Source organism: Xyrauchen texanus, chromosome 41 (assembly GCF_025860055.1).
Source record: "Xyrauchen texanus isolate HMW12.3.18 chromosome 41, RBS_HiC_50CHRs, whole genome shotgun sequence".
NCBI classification, from domain to species: Eukaryota; Metazoa; Chordata; class Actinopteri; order Cypriniformes; family Catostomidae; genus Xyrauchen; species Xyrauchen texanus.
Genome location: NC_068316.1, coordinates 4265770 through 4283198, shown reverse-complemented (window position 1 = coordinate 4283198; position 17429 = coordinate 4265770). Strand labels below are relative to the sequence as shown.

At 36.8% G+C, this 17429-nt stretch overlaps 1 protein-coding gene across 3 annotated transcripts in view; it reads left to right on the top strand.

Annotated features, from left to right (window-relative positions):
• The first annotated feature begins 1568 nt into the window (after window positions 1–1568).
• rhbdl1 (rhomboid, veinlet-like 1 (Drosophila)) overlaps window positions 1569–17429 on the top strand; it is a 31594-nt gene continuing 15733 nt past the window's right edge. Inside the window, exons 1-2 of one of the 3 annotated variants that reach the window (XM_052113885.1) lie at window positions 1569–1821; window positions 13326–13484. In XM_052113885.1, coding sequence (XP_051969845.1) covers window positions 1765–1821; window positions 13326–13484 — 216 coding nt within the window. In that variant the 5' untranslated portion in view covers window positions 1569–1764. Of the gene's footprint in view, window positions 1822–5157; window positions 5640–13325; window positions 13485–17429 lie in introns of those variants that run through there. The other 2 variants (XM_052113886.1, XM_052113887.1) reach the window with 2 other exon arrangements.

The window sequence follows — 17429 nt, the reverse complement described above, 5'->3', positions numbered from 1 at the left end:
AACTAACCATTAACAAATTAACTTTTTTTTACAGCCTTTTACCATTAAAATTACAGACATATTTTAAAACCACATAATAATTTTTCCAGAACATTGCAGGGAGGTTTGTGTGAAAACCCAACAAGAACTTATTCCGAATGTTCTCTAATGGTTATTTGAAGGTTATATTTTTAAAAACCACAAAATAATGTTCTCAGAATGTTGCAGGGAGGTTTGTGTGAAAACCCAAAAAGAACGTATTCAGAACGTTCTTTAATGGTTATTTGAAGGTTATATTTTTAAAAACCACAAAATAATGTTCTCAGAATGTTGCAGGGAGGTTTGTGTGAAAACCCAAAAAGAACGTATTCAGAACGTTCTCTAATGGTTATTTGAAGGTTATATTTTTAAAAACCACAAAATAATGTTCTCAGAATGTTGCAGGGAGGTTTGTGTGAAAACCCAACAAGAACTTATTCAGAACGTTCTCTAGTGGTTATTTGAAGGTTATATTTTTAAAAACCACAAAATAATGTTCTCAGAATGTTGCAGGGAGGTTTGTGTGAAAACCCAAAAAGAACGTATACAGAACATTCTCTAAACGTCTGTTTAAGGTTGCAGAAAGGTTCTGGAAATGAAGAGGCTAAGGGGACATTAGGAGAACTACTGTGTACAACCTAAAACACATTTAAATGTAATGTGTACCTCAAAGCTCTGTTGTGGGAACCAAACTCTAACATTCCCAGAACGTTCCGGGAATCAAAAATAAAAAAAAAAATGTATGTGTGTGACATAATCAATGGTCGCATGTCCAACACGAACTCTTTTGTACATGTTTTAACATGAAACAATTATATAAATAATATTACATTTAGTTTTATGTGTAATATTATATAGAAAATGCATTGTATTAACTATACACAATTATTATATATTAATTTACATTATATTTATGTTTAAAATATTTATTTTATGGTCATTATATTTTAATAAATAATAAATATAAAGTATATTTTATTTTAATATAATGTATTATTTCTAAATATTTTATAAAATCGTTTATATTAAAATTGTTTGCTATGCAGTTACACGTGGAAGAGCACAAAACAACATTAATGCAGGTGTTATAAATATTTTGGTTCTTATAAATAAGTTATATTAGAAATCTTTAAAAATGTTAGATTTGAGCTTAAACTCCAGAATGTAGCACAATAGAAAGCTTTCATTAGGGCATTGCTTTAGATGCCCTAATGAAAGTTAATTAAGGGTTAAAAGGTCATGATTGCATCATCATAATTGCTTGTATGTAAATTGTTGATTGCTACTAAGATAGACCTCACATATGTCCCACTATTGCAAGTGTATGAATGTTGTACATTTGATTCACCAGTAGAGGACAGCACTGTCCTGTTTTTCACCATGTTCAATGTTTGAATGAGAACACTGACTTGGGATCAGGGGATTCAGTCTTGTACAACCCCAAAATAATTGATTAAGAATGATATTCAAAACTCAAGTTGCTTATGTAGATTGTTCCCTTGAAATTGATGCTTAACTTAGAAAATAATGATCTTTTTTTCCAGGGCAGACTTGTCTTTTGGTGTGAAGATTTCATGGAGTTCATCCTTACAGCCTGCTGCCTTTGACGGATTGATAGCACGCAAGTATCAATAAGGAGCCGATCGAATATCATAAGTCACAAATGTCTACCTGAGGATATATTGGCCACTCACACTTCTGTTGATTAAGTGTCAGCCCAGTGTTATTGATCTGGTCCAGGAACTGATGGAGATGCTGGAGATGTTCCATCCAGTTGTGACTGTAAATCACTTCATCATGCAGGTAGACCGCACAGCACAGTCTGAAAGTACACCACATGTAGAGTCGGAAATTATGTTGGTAATGGGGCAACTAATTGAAATATTAGGAGCCTTGTTTATGTTCACTGGAGTAGAGACGAATGAAGAGGTCAGATGTGGGATATTTCTAATTGATGTCTCTGATTTTCGACTATAAAGGCATTCAATTGCCCGTTCGCTGAAACGATGATGCATTAGGAAACAAAACTGGCACACTAACATTAGCTTTACAGGTTTTGTTCTTCAGGTGAACGATTACCGAAAGAATAATTTCGGTTATTGACAAATAAGCTTGTCCGAGATGATAAATATGAGAAATCTTTTCAAAATCTAGTTTAAAAAAAAGGAAATATAGAAATTCAATGTTTCTGGCCATGTTGGTTTCATACATTTTTGAAAAGCAGGTTCTACAAAAATTTAGTTTTTGTGATTTAAAAAAAAAAAAAAAGGTCAATTGGTGTAACCATCAAGTCAAAGGTATTCAAATACTTAATACAACTTAAATCACTACTTTCATTTTTTCATATATATTTTTAAAGGTAAAACGATTATTTGAGTCACGAATGTCAAGGAGTTTTCATGAGGGGCCAGAATGTTTCTGTTTTATGTGTTTGTGTTGACACATGAGAGAACGGCTGCCTGTATGTTGGTTACACCACCTGACGTTGATTTGGTGGGAACGTTTTTTTTTGCAAAAAATATCAAAATTAATTTAAAAAATAGCTCTTAATGTATAAACACGCTCATCGTAGAAGAGATGTATTCAAGGAGAGTGTTTTGTGTGACATCAAGCGGCATCCCGTTACACTTTTCCATGTGAGAAGTTGGAAATTCCAGCTTTCTGAGTTGAACGGTCTTGTTTGGCCCCATGTTCAAACCTTTTGTTTGGCTTTTATATACAATTAGAGATTTGAAAAACCCTTACCTTAAGGATTAAACTTCATACTCGTCCCGTATTCATCAACCCTGATGAATGTATTCCCCTCAAATCGTGTGGCTCCTTGAGGAATGTTGTATTGTGATGGCAGCTTTTATAAGGGTAAGCACCAGTTGTATTTTCTTGAGAAAATGCATTTAATGAAAAAATTATTAAAACGTATTATATTAAAACAAGTTAAGCTCAATCGACAGCATTTGTGGCATAATGTTGACTACCACAAAAAATACTTTCGACTCGTCCGTCCTTTAAAAAGAGGTTACAGTGAGGAGCTTTCAATGGAAGTGAATGGGGCCCATTTTTGGAGGGTTTAAAGGCAGAAATGTGAAGCTTATAATTTTATAAAAGCGCTTACATTGAGTCTCATAAGCAACCAAATTGGCCCGGTTGCTAGGGAGGGTAGAGTCTCACGGTGTAACCTCCTCGTGGTCGCTATAATGTGGTTTGCATTGTGCGTGGGTGCCGCAGAGAATAGCGTGAAGCCTCTACACGCATTAGGTCTCCGCGGTAACGCGCTCAACAAGCCACATGATAAGATGCACAGATGGACAGTCTCAGACATAGAGGCAACTGAGATGGAGGCGAGTCACTGCGCCACCATGAGGACTTAGAGCACATTGGGAATTGGGTATTCCAAATTGGGAAGAAAAAGGGGGAAAAAAATCATCAAACAGAAAAAGAACTTACATTTATTCTTCTGCATAACCTCAAGTATTATTTGAGAATTAAATTTGTTTAAATCATCATTTAACAGTCCTTTTTGTGTTCGTTGACTTGCATCATCATTGGCAACGAAGTTGTAAATTTGGCTTTAACTTTACACAGAAATGGGTAATAAGTGTTTTTATCACACTAAAATCATATTTACACATATTGTTTATGTCTTGTGGTTATACAAGACATAAACTACCAACTGAGCCACAGCCTGGGGGTGGCTGTGGCTCTGGGGGTGGCTGTGGCTCTGGGGGTGGCTGTGGCTCAGTTGGTGGAGCGGGTCGGCCACTAATCGCAGGATTGGTGGTTTGAATCCTGGCCCACACGACTCCACATGCTGGAGTGTCCTTGGGCAAGACACTGAACCCCAAGTTGCTCCCAATGGCAGGCTAGCACCTTACATAGCAGCTCTGACGCCATTGGTGTATGAATGTGTGTGTGTATGGGTGAATGAGACGCAGTGTAAAGCGCTTTGAATACCGTTAAGGCTTAAAAAGGCGCTATATAAGTGCAGACCATTTACCATACTTTTGAAACAGTGAGTATTTTAACGTTTACTGATTGTCCCCATTCACTTCCATTGTAAGTGCCTCACTGTAACCCGGATTTTTGCCTTTTTTAAAGAAAAGGACGGATGAGTCACACGTATGTGGTAATCAACATTATGCCACATATGCTGTTGATTTTGTTTCACTTGTTTAAAATATGGAAACAAACAGTCTTAATGGAAAATGAAAGAGGGAACATTTTGCCAGTCATTCACAAAAAAGCTGCACTTAAATGATGACCCAGATCTCTAGAATGAAGAGCAGCATATGTGCTCATAAGGGGTAAATATGGTCACAGTTATTCAGACAAGGTCTACCCCAAATGCAATTCCATTAACTGGAAATAAAGCAACATTTTCTGTCAAAAATGGAATTCTGTCATCATTTACTCACCTTTATGCTGTTCCAACCCTGTATGACTTTCTTTTTTCCATGGAACACAAATGGAGATTCAGTACGTTAGCCTCTATTCACTTTCATTGTATAGATAAAAGATGCCATGAAAACGAATGTTGACTAAAGCTAACATTCTGCCTAAAATCTCCATTTGTGTTCAGTGGACGAAGAAGTCATGCAGAGTAAATGATGACAGAATTCCCATTTTCGGGAGAACTATCCTTTAAACATCTGCTCTAGATTACAGTGTGAATAACATGGAGACATATTGGACTTCAGAGGGTTCTCTTTTATATTTATTACCCTGCCACTACAGTTAAACTGTCCAGAGAGATAATTACCAAGCCAAATGACTTAATTGAGTGTGTTTGTGATTATCAAGACGTTATGTGCATACGTCGCCTGTATAACCAGGGACTAAACTGCCACAGAGTGCTTTTAGGGTTTGTAGTATCTGCTGTGTGATTAATGTCTGTTTTAGAAAAGCACAGTGCGCCTGCGTACTGTTTGTGTGTGTGTATGTGTGTATGTGTGCACTGCAGTGAACGTGTGTTGGTGTGTTTAGTCTCTTTAAGACTCCTGCAGGGTATATGGAGATCTGCAGCTCTTAGGACACGCCCCCCTCAGCTCTGATTGGTCGCTGAGTGCCACCTCCCTCCCCTCCCTCATTTGTATTCAGGTAGTACAGTCTTTGTGGAGGACAGAGGGGAGAGAGGGAGAAAGATTTAGGTAAAGGCGATAGGATCACAACAAGACAGGCGTATATTGAAGAAGGAATGTGGGGATAGAAACGAGAAAGTGGAAGACTTGATTGAGACAGAGGGACAGGCTGAAAGCAGTTTTTTCGGTGGATGGAAGCAGGTGTTTAAGTGCCACAAAAATCTATAGGTTCTGGATGGTGACTGGGACTCGGGGTACATGATTGTGTTGGATTGTAACCCAGCTGGGATCATCTAAACCGGGGCTGACGGCACTGGAAGTGTTACACTCTCGGACATTCCTGCTGTGCATTTGAGGGGGTTTCGTTGGCGTTGGGGAGGCGTGCCGCACAGACGGGTGAACACACACTGGCGATGTGTGTGTTTGTGGGTGTGTGTATGTGTATCTCCGAGTGACATCCCCCTATGTCCTTCTTTTTGTGGCTGTGTGTGAACCAGGGCCCAGTATATGGATAGAAGCTCTCTGTTTCAGCTCATACATGAGCAGGTAAGCTGCAGAAGGTTGCTATGGTTACTGCATCCTTCTGCGTGTATGTGCATGTGTGTGCATGTGTTTCTAGGCTGATACTTGAGGATCAATGCAGAAGGGGATGAGTAGGGAGGGATGGACTGCTGGAATGAGTGAGTGTGTGAGTGAGAGTGTGTGAGTGAGAGTGTGCGTGTGTGAGTGAGAGTGTGTGCATGCGTGTGTGTGCGTGCGTGTGTGTGCGTGTGTGTGTGTGCTTGCCTGTGTGTGCTTGCATGTGTGTGTGTGTGGTGATCGTCCCGTTGTTCATTCAATGGGTGTTACTCTAAAAGTACTACACTAGACATCAGCATTGGCACGGATGCGGCTCAACACAGGATTGGTTCTGCATATGCTAATATATATGCAAATCACACATAAATACTGGTTGATTCATATTTTATTTCCTAATATCATGTTTAAATATTATTTGAATATATTTACCTATGTCACAATTTTTTTGCACAGTCACCAGCAGATGAAAAATCCAAGAACATGGCAGTGGAACTTGGATTTTGTTATTCTTTTAAACCTCACTTGGGATTTTACTAACATATTGTACAATTATTTTCATTTCAGTTAAATGTCATTAGTGCTTTTAGCAATATAGATTGTTAAAATGAATTTGCTTCAGTTCATTTCAACCTCATTAGCACTTTGAACAAAATAGATTAAAATGAGAATTCATGTTTATTGCATGGACACTTCTGTTTTATTTCAGAACTGAAAGATTTTGCGAGCAAACATTGTGAAATTACATTTAAACCCTCATTCATTAGTGCTATTAAGAATAGACATTGGTAAATTAAATTCGGTTTAATTAAACAAATATTTTTATTTTTTACAATATAGATTGTCAAATTCAGTTGGGTTCAATTCGACTCCCATTATCGCTTTTAAATATATTTTGTCTCTAATGAGTGGAGGGTTTACAAACCTCCAATCCATCCACTGGATGTTAGTGTCACAGAAAACATTCTGTGATTGCAAGTAAGAAACGTTGGGAGGAACTAAGACTCAAAGACGAGGCCCATCCTGATCTGATCAATCACCTGTAATAAATATTCACAAGATAAATAGTTAGAAGTTATCAAAAACAAAAACCTAGGATAGCACTTCAAAATATCTAGGCGAGTTAGTGAGTGTAAGTAATCAACAAAGTAAAAAAAATACAGAAATATAGAGATTTGTTTAATCATGAAATTAGAAATCATATTTATTGCACATATACATTGCTCCTGTCTTAAAGGGATAGTTCACCCAAAAATGACAATTATTTACTCTTGCCACCCCAGATGGGTATGACTTTCTTCCGCTGAAACAAACAAATATTTTTACAAGAATATTTCAGCTCTGTAGGACTAAACAATGCAAGTGAATGGTGACCAGACATTTGAAGCTCCATAAAGCACCTGAAGGCAGCATGAAAGTAATCCATACAACTCCAGTGTTTTTATCCATGTCTTCTGAAGAGATTCAGTCAGTTTTGGGTGAGAAAATAGCAAAATGTTTCTCCTTCACTGTACATCTTGTCATTGCGGTCTCTAGCCATGATCATGATTTCAAGTTTGATTACACTTCCTAGTGCTTGACACATCGAGCTTGAAATCATGATCGCCAAGGAGACTGCTGATGTCAATATGCACAGTGAAAAAGGAGTTACATTCAGAAGACATGGATTAAATCACAGTCTGATGGATTAATTTTATGCTGCCTTTATGTGCTTTTTGGAGCTCCAAAGTTTTGGTCACTTCACTACAGAGCTGAAATATTCAAAAAATCTTAATTTGTGTTCAGCAGAAGAAAAAAAGTCACACATTTGGGATGGAATGAGGGTGAGTAAATGGTAAGATAGTTTTTGGGTGAACTATCCTTTTAGAGGCCAAGAGTTTTGTTTTATACTACATCTTTTTTTCCGGTTATATTTTTAAATGTGTTCGTTTCTAATCCTTACTTTTAGTACCGGAAGGTTACACTCCTGTTTACATGCAAACATTCTCTCTTACTTATTTATACCCTCCTTCTGACCTGGCAGCATGCAGAACACATTACTCTTTCCATTCTGAAGTAGAAATAGAAAGAAGTCAGTGAGAGCTTGGAGGACCAATACTGTACATCCAGGTTTAGAGATGACTTCCCTATTTCAACTGCTAAATTACTTAAAGGGACGAGGGGCTAATATTGGGATTGTCTGGATAGGTTCTTCTACACAAAAGCAAAACCTTGAAAGCTCTTTAATGGCTTGACTTTAGTATAACTGTATTGTCAATGGCTAGTAGCTCAAATCATATTAGAATTCATCAGGATTCAAAGAACAGCTTGGTTTGAATACATATGCATGTATAAATGCTAATTAGTTTTCTTCTTGAAGCAAAAGCTGTTCTTCCAACATGAATATGTGATTTTAAGGCATTTAAATAAAGGTCATACTCTTCTGTACTTGATTAGCTCTGCACCTGCAATAATATTAGCTCTGTGTTCTTATTAGTGTTTGCTAAGGCAAGCATCACTATTACTATTGCTGATACTACCTAGAACACCTTAGCAACACCATAGGAACCTTCAACAACTGCCTAGAAATTCTTGCTAATCTTAGTACACGACTGCTATCTGTAGTTGCTTTCTTCGAAAATGGATGGATTTAAAAAACATAAATACATAGGCTGGTTAAAAAAAAAAACCTGATGATTTTGGGATACTAGAAGTCATACTAGGCAACACGTTTGTGTGTGTGTGTTTGATTTTGTTGACTAATGTATGCTGATGTTGAGAGATTAGGTTGATTGATGGATAGAATAGCTAATCATTCAGTCGGTGGCAAAATTGATCTTTGCCTTCAGGGATGAGGGACACACACACACACACACACAAGTCATCAGTTCATAGTGTGTGATGTTAAGGATATCTTTAGTCTCAAAATGAACTCAAATATTTCTTATCACATTTTTGCAAACGGGAACGGAAATGTGAAAAGGGTCCATTGCATAACTGAGATGCCCATTAAGTCTCCCGAGCAATAAAAGAGCAAACTCTGAGCAATAATATTTTCCTGTGGCTGTTTTTCCATATGTTTTAACATGTGGTGTATCTCTGATATCGCATGCAATAAGTGTGTACTATGACTGAAGGAAAGACTGGCAGTGTTTTGTGTGGGTGTAATTGTGCATATGGTGTGAGTGTAGTGTAGCTATGTGCGGTACGGCAAGATGCTTAATCTTTCAGTTTATGGTTTTATTTTTTTATATTCTGCTGTTGGAAGCTGTTCTGAGCTCAGACTATTCCTGGCTCCAATGCACACGTACACAATGTACACGTGCAAACATGCACATACAATCAGCGCTCTGTGTGATGAACTGAAATTAAGGAAGACAGTTTTAAAGTGTTTTGATTGTCTCCCATTGTCTGGAGTTTAAGTTGTGTTTGCTATGGATAGCATCAGAGAAATTGATCAATAACAATAACTTATAAACCTTTAAAGGGGTCATGAAATGCTCTTTTATATATATATATATATATATATATATATATATATATATATATATATATATATATATATATATATATATATATAATTGTATTATCTTGCCCGATGTGCTCTGGTAATGTTAGTAAAGTTTTAGTTTCACCAAAACAGTCATAACTTAGTTATATATGATAATTTTCCACCCTGTTTTTGGGCCGCTGTCTGAAGCACTCTTTTTAGCCTAAGCGCCTCCTTAAAACTTCAACCTAAACATCGTGCAGCCTCTCAAATACAGCCATATTTGAAATTCGGAAGAGAATGAACAAGCTCCACAACATTATAAAACCAAATTCCAGGGTTTACACACATCACACATCCAACACATTGCATCTGAAAATATTAAACTGTTCATCTCAAGCACAGCAGCACCATAAACTATCAAACAGACTATTATATATTTAAATGAAACGGTTTACTTCTGTTTTTGCGATCAAATCCAAGTTTTATTTAGCTGCCCCATCCTTCAATAACAGTTCCTTTGCAAAGCATGAATCGTGTTATGACTGGTTCACAAGCAATATGAGCAGCACATGCATAGTCCAAAGTGAATAGATGCCATCGTAGTATGAGAGACAATGAGCCCGTTTACATGCACACAATGCAATTACTCTCTAAAATCAGCCTAATTAAAAAAGCTGACAAGGCAAGAAATCTGCGTTTACGTGACATCCGTGTTATTCTTAAGCCTCAACGGACTTTATTGTGTTTGCATGACCGCACGCATTGTCTGCTTATTAAGCATAATCGGTAAGAACGTGCATGGAAACAGTCAAAGACGTCCATCTAGTGCATGTTTGCATACACCAACAATTAAAAGTAGCGCAGATAGGCGAAAGAACAGTTTGTTGAGCAGTTTGTGCTGAAAACAGCAAGAGGCACATCAGCTGAATGAAAGAGAATGGCTTCTCCTCTTCAGAGTTGTAACGTGACATTGCATATTTTAAAATCATCGCCAGATACTGTGCATGACAGTGGTCAAAGATGTCTGTCTAGTGCATGTTTATAAACAAACATAAATCAAAATAGTCCAGATGGGTCCCCTTTGGTGTTCAGGAATAGTTAGGCCACACTAGGCCTGCCTATCCTGCTATTGTCCTGTTACATGGGATGTCATTCCATGATGGTGCTGCCATGTTTGTGACCAAAATATTATTTACCTTCATTGTGCTGCGCGGTGGAATGCAGCAAAAGCCGTAAGAATATGACATTTTATAAAAGGTGATACTGCCGGTTAATTACCAGAGCCAAAATGTTATTTTTGTTTCAATAAAGTTTTATATTTTAAGTGACACGGCTTTATTTCGCCAATGTCAAGCAGCGACGAGAGAGCTCTGCCTTTACTTATTTATACACGTGTCAACTATATATATTACATAAACGAGTCAGATACAATTAAACTTGAAATGGACATAGGACGATGAGATTCATAACACCCAGACTTCATAAAAATTATGTCATAATTGAAACACATTGTAATAAATATAAAGCACTATAATGTAAATATATATATTACTTATTTAATGTGTACTAATGTCAGTCAATGAACAACACACCATAAGATCATGAAGCACAGCCTTTATTTACACCACCAGACTACACTGTAAAACAGTAATATATCTCGGTAGCTTTCTGTGTATTCTTCATGAGTTAAAGCAGCTCTTACACTCTTGCAGACAGGATCATCACAGACGTTTTGTAAAATTGTGACCAAATCAGAGCAGAAAACAACACAAACATTTATAACTTCTGAATGAGAGATGTTTATGGTGATGTAGGCATGTGCACTCGCCGGTCACACATCAGGCTCTCCGGCATATGGAGATAAATCATGGATAAAATACATTTAAATGTCAGCAAAAGTCAAATTTGGAAATATTTGTGCTGACCTTACACCTGTTTTTCTTTGAGGGGTTTCTCCATTCACCGCCATTGTTTTCTCCTGCTGATGGTCACAAATATGGCGGCTGAGGTGAAATAGTGACATGACTGAAACAGCTAAATGTCTCAGTTAACGAACTGAAGCACCAGTGGGCGGGGCCAAGGGTGTGTATAGTAGGCGTTGATGTTTTTACTTTGTAGATGTGATCATGAATTAATGGCCCCCAGTGACGTAGAGAACGAGACATTTTTGCAGCTTGGTTTCAATAAATGCTATCATTGGGGATTACGATTTGAGTTCTGAAATGTACTGTATGTTTTTATAGTAGAATGACCTCTTATATGTCAAAATATCAAGGATAATTAGATTTCTCCTTACATGACTCTTTTAAAGACCTAACATGAGCTCCAAGGTTTTTACTCGTTGGTATTTGCTTCCGTTAAAGCCCATCCGTCTGCGTTATTTCAACTGTGTTATTAAGCAGTACTTGCTTTGGCAGCAGATGTTCTGAGAGGAAGGAGGACAGTTGTTAGTTGGATTGCAGAACCATATTTAGCATTATATTTGCATAAAATAGCTGCAGTTTGTCCTCTACAACTCTTCCTTTATGACCAGCTGCATTGATTTAACTCTCCATAGAATAGAGTGATTGCAATTGTACTTTGATACATATTGTACATATTGCACTGTTTGATTAGCATATTCATAAACAATGAAAACTGACACATTTTACTACTGACACCAAGTCATTGCTCCAATAATACTCACATGTTTCTGAACCCAGCCATATGGTGTGTATTTTTGGAAACCATGGCAACTGTAAGGCTCATTTTCGCACACTTTAGCAGCAGAACGTTTGGCAGAGGGAAATGGCTTTGTTTGCACTCACATAATCAATGAACAGAGCTTCAGACGTATTGAGGACAGCGAGCTAAAGCTGTACGAGCTGTTTGCATGATCAGTTTGAAATAAAACAGAATTTTGATTCGAAGTGTCACTTGTTCTCATGGTGACGTATTCATTGTAAGTTGTAACCATAGTGACACAGCAGCAACTGTAACTGATTCTTTCATTCCACATGTGTCTGCTGCTCACACTCTTTCACTGCTCTCATCCCTCCATCCTTCATTCTATCTTCCACACAACACTCAATTTCAATTTCATTCTTTTCATCTTCAGTGTCAATATTTAAACTCTTTATTTTCTGTCTTTCATTCTTCAATCTTTCTTTTTGTCCTTTTTCTTTTCCTCCTTCTTTTTTCATCCTTCCTTCCCTCTTTTCGTCCTTCTGTCTTTCTTTCTTTCTTTTCATCCTTCTTTTATTCCTTCTTAATTTTTGTCCTTTCTTTTTCCTTCATTTCTTCCTTTATTTTCTCTTTTCTTCCTTTTGTCTTCACATCTTTCTTTCTTTTCATCCTTCCTTCATTTTTTTCTTTCATTTTGTCCTTTCTTCTTTCTCTTCATCCTTTCCTTTCATCCTTCTTTATTTCCTTCCTCCTTTACTTCTACTTTTCGTCCTTTCCTTTTGTCCTTCCTTCTTTTTTCCTTTCTTTCTTTTTCTTTTCTTCCTTTTGTCTTCTTTTCCTCATCCTTTTTTCTTTACATCCTCTTATTTGTTCTTTCTTTCATTCCTTCTTTAATTTTTTTATTTTCGTACATCTTTCATTCCTTCCTTTTTTCATCCCTTCTTTCCTTTCTTTCTTCCATATTTATTTTTGTCCCTCTTTACTTCCTTCTTTCTTTCCTTTCTTTTCATCCTTCTTTTTGTCCTTCTTCTTTCTCTTCATCCTTTCCTTTCATCCCTCTTTACTTCCTTTTTTCCTTCCTTTTGTCTTCTTTCTTTTCATTCCTTCTTTCTTTCATTTTTTTATTTTTGTACATCTTTCATTCCTTTTTCATAAATTCTTCCCTTTCTTTCTTCCATCTTTATTTTTGTCTATTCCTTTCTTTTCATCCTTCTTTCCTTCCGTACTTTCCTTCTTTCTTTTTGTCCTTCCTTCCACCTTTATTTGTCTTTTATTTCTTCTTTCTTTGCATCCTTTAGTTTCTCTCTCTCTCTTAACCTTCTACCCTGTGAAATGTAAATACAGCAATTGGAAATACAGAAATAATTCAGAGTAAACCTGCACAACATTGCTAGACTTAAAGTTTAATTCTTGGGTTTAGGAGTTTGTTCAAATCTCTAATTCTAAGTGTGTAAATATGAATGTATGTGCATGTTGACAGCTAAACGCTCTCCTCTGTCTCTCTCTGTGTCTATGGACAGCTGGACCCAGATCAGACTGGTTTCATTACAGTGGAAAATTTCACTAGTCTAGCTGAGCATCATGAGTTACAACTGGACCCCAGTAAGCTGGAGATGCTGCTCGCGCTGGTACAGAGCAACGAGCACGGACACGTCTGCTACCAGGAACTCATAGAACTGGTGAGACACAAGCATGCATACTAACGTCTACGGTTTGTCTGAAATCTGTAAAATGCTGCCTTATCAGGGGTAGGAAAACCTGTCTTACAAACATTTTTAAGTGATTAAGAAAATGTATTTTTTTGCATTGCAACTCCACGTGTTTCTGTCAGAAATGTACCCATATTCCTATCAGGATCTTTTTCTGTCTCCCACTCTTTTTCACTCTCTTGCTCTTGATACGAGGGGGCGTAAGTGTTTTCGCTCTGGCACAGACAGTTGAATCAATTTTGCCGCAGGCTCGTAAAATACACACACACACACACACTGTCCACAAGCACTCGTGATGCTCAGTGGTGACAGTTGTGAGGCTCTAGCTAAACTAGCTAGATGTGATACAAACCCACATGTAATTTAAGAAACACACACACAGATGCTTTTACTGTCTCTTACTGGAATTTAAGACACATGGTGATTTAAAATGATGTTTTAGAGGCGAGACTGAGTCAGAGACTGAGGCAGAGGCAAAGAGACAAATGGATGAATTTAAGGATTTGGGTGAAATATAAATCTGGGGCAAGAGGGAGGGGGAAGAAAGAGGAGAGGGGGAGAGATCATGCAATAAAGTCAAAAACTGATCCAGTTGTATGTGTGAATATTGTGAGATCAGTGATAAAATGTAGGTGTTGTAAGTGTATATGTATGTGCCTCTTTCATTAAAACACGAGCAAACCTCATTTTTGTGTAAATCATTCGTAAAGCTGTTTTGACATAAATTCTCGGATTCATGAACGTTTTTGTATTTTTTCAATGTTATTTGACACCAAAACAAAATTGACACCTGCTCCCAAATAGGTGTAAATCGTGTGTAAGACATCCAATCATTTTGTGTTCTTTCAGACAAACTGCCATGACTGCATTTTGAGAGAAGTGTAATTAAATAAGTAATTAAATAAACTAATTATTGAATGAGTGAAGTTAACCTTAAAAAAGAACATGAATTAGTTAAAAAGAATGAATTAGTTTTCTTCTTAACCCTTTAAACTCGAATGGGCACACGAGAAAAAAGATTATCATCTAAATATTAATAATTATAGTCTTAACCAACACAAAATAGGTATCATTTATAGATAACATAAATAGGTAATTTCCAATGCATGGAGGCATTATGACCAAAACTAAACAAGTGCTTTGAAATTTGCAGACCAATCAGAAGTCTTCTGTTATCCGTTACATATGGCCACCAGGAGATGGCGCCATGCAAATAACACTAGCTCAATGATGACTCAAATGGCACAGAATGAGACTCATTCTGTTAAATCTCATTACTAAAATCACGTCTGCACGCTATGCAAACCTTTTGTCATTGTTGTGTTTCCATATGTTATTAGTTCATATGTACAATTATTATGTTTTATTTGTTTGGAGAGGCTTTGGACAGTGGTGTAGTAGTGACTGAAGAGGTGGGCACACTGTGATTATTATTATTTTTTTTTATTTATTTTTTTTCCAAGGATGAAAAAAAGTCTCAAAAAGTCATATATTTACACTTATACTGCTTAAAAGGTGTAATAAATATTACATAAATAAATAATAATTATATCAATTTATGGTCTGGACATCTATTTAAATTAATAGGTTGGATTTAACTGTTCTTTTAGTTAACTGTAAAATGGGTAACAATTTAGACTTAATTAATCAACTAATACATACAATACCTTATTCATAATAAACTGTTAAGCATTGTATAGGTAATGACTAATGAGTGTAGTAATGTTCACTTTAACATCTATCTTATATTACGATATACAGTACATAAAAATTAATTATTCGTTTTTTAATTCATTAATTACTGTTTATTTTATTTGTGTACAAATATTTTTTTCTGTGGATAGTGAAATAGCTTTCCTATTAAGAAATATAAATTAAGATGATTTGATTTCACGAGGGAAAAAATGCACCACTGACATAAGTAAAAGTCATAAAAAAATGACATTTGATATAATTACGGGACAATTTGACATCTGCGAAGAGCAGTGACACTTGGTATTTTATCCCAAATTTAATAGCATACATTTTTATTTAAATGCATTCATATTTTCACTTTTAGCAAGGAAGTAAATATACCACGATTATTATGCTGACTCCACCGCTGCTGGCGCATCAGCATTTCACTCTAGACGCTAGAAATGTTCCGCCCCTTATTGAAACGGAAAATTTGATTGGCTAAAAAAATGTCCAATCGCGTGTAAAACGAACGTTTCCCCATTTGGAGTCGAACTCTCAATTCTGCCCATGCCTTCAGTTCAGTACTCCCACTCTGTACACTAATTAAAAAAATTACAATAATAATAATCACACCACACCTGGAGTCACAAATTCGAATCTAGGGTGTGCTGAGTGACTCCAGCCAGGTCTCCTAAGCAACCAAATTGGCCCGGTTGCTAGGGAGGGTAGAGTCACATGGGTTAACCTCCTTGTGGTCGCTATAATGTGGTTCTCGCTCTCGGTGGGCCGCGTGGTGTGTTGTCGTGGATGTCGTGGAGAATAGCGTGAAGCCTCCACACTCACTAGGTCTCTGCGGTAACACGCTCAACAAGCCACATGATAAGATGCGCTGATTGACGGCCTCAGACACGGAGGCAACTGAGATTCGTCCTCCGCCACCCGGATTGAGGCGAGTCACTATGCCACCACAAGGACTTAGAGAGCGCATAGGTGGGCATACGCCGTACGTTATGTTAATGTTATAACTTTTGATTGCATTGTCGTGTAAACATAATATGTCCTCGGATACAGTGGACATGATTGTGAACGAAATAAAAGCCGTGTTTCTGAGCCACCTTATTTACACACAGAGATAAATATTGTTAAAAAGTAATTTTTTGGCAAAATTATTATTTTATTTTTTCAGTAGTTTCTTAGGCTGTGAGTCTCAGAATGTATCATTATCTATTTCATTAATACCAAACACTTGACCCACCTTGTTTTTGTTTTTTTTTTGTTAGCGTAATAAGCCTTTAATTTTGGGTATGCCACTTTTATTCCCAGTTGTGGTTTCATACGGTTTAGATTTTCCAGCAGAAGTGCTTGGGATTGGCCAAAAAGTTTGTGGGATGACGCAGTTTGTTTGATTTTCTCTCGAAAAAGTAAATGCCCTCTAGACTGCTTGGACAGTTTATGCATTTGATATGAGCTCTATAATTAAGACAAACGACTCTGTGCCAAACACAAGTCCAGGCTTAAAACAATAATCCAATTGTCCAGATGCGTAGACTCAAAAATAGAATAATCAGAAGGTAAAAATTGATTTTGCTCTCAAAGTTGGAAAAAATCTAACATAAATGGATTCATACAGAGGCCCAAACAGAGCAAAAGATGTGCAAAAAGTGCCAAGTGCAAAACGTTTTCAGGATTACCCCGTCATCAGTGCTAGATACCGGTAAGCAACACACCTGCAGTCATTTATAGTACAAACATTTACCGTAAATATTCTAATATTACTGATACAGGATCAAAGGTCAAAAAGACAGTTTTATACACCCGTGGTGTGAAGGCATAGCTTGTAAATATATATCAAAATACACTTTTGGACCATAAATACAAATTACAATGCAGAGAGGATTGTAAAAGCCTGCACACTTTCATAGCTTGCAAATCTTTATTAGTTTACAACGTTTCGTCAAAGAACAGAACCAGAGATGGTTAATGGTGGTGAACGTCCTCCTGCCGTTGTGAACTGAATGTTTTTTACCCTAAAGCTTCACATCAAACCATTTTTATTGACCTCTTTGGACTGTTTGATTCACAAAAGAGCCTCTGATGACATCAAAAACTAAATTTCTTTGAGACACTTTTGTGTTTGCTAAATCAAATTTTACGATATGAATGTACTTCATTCATAAATTCGATTTTATTACTGTTCCACATAGATTTTAAAATCGTTTACCCGAGAGACTGGTGACT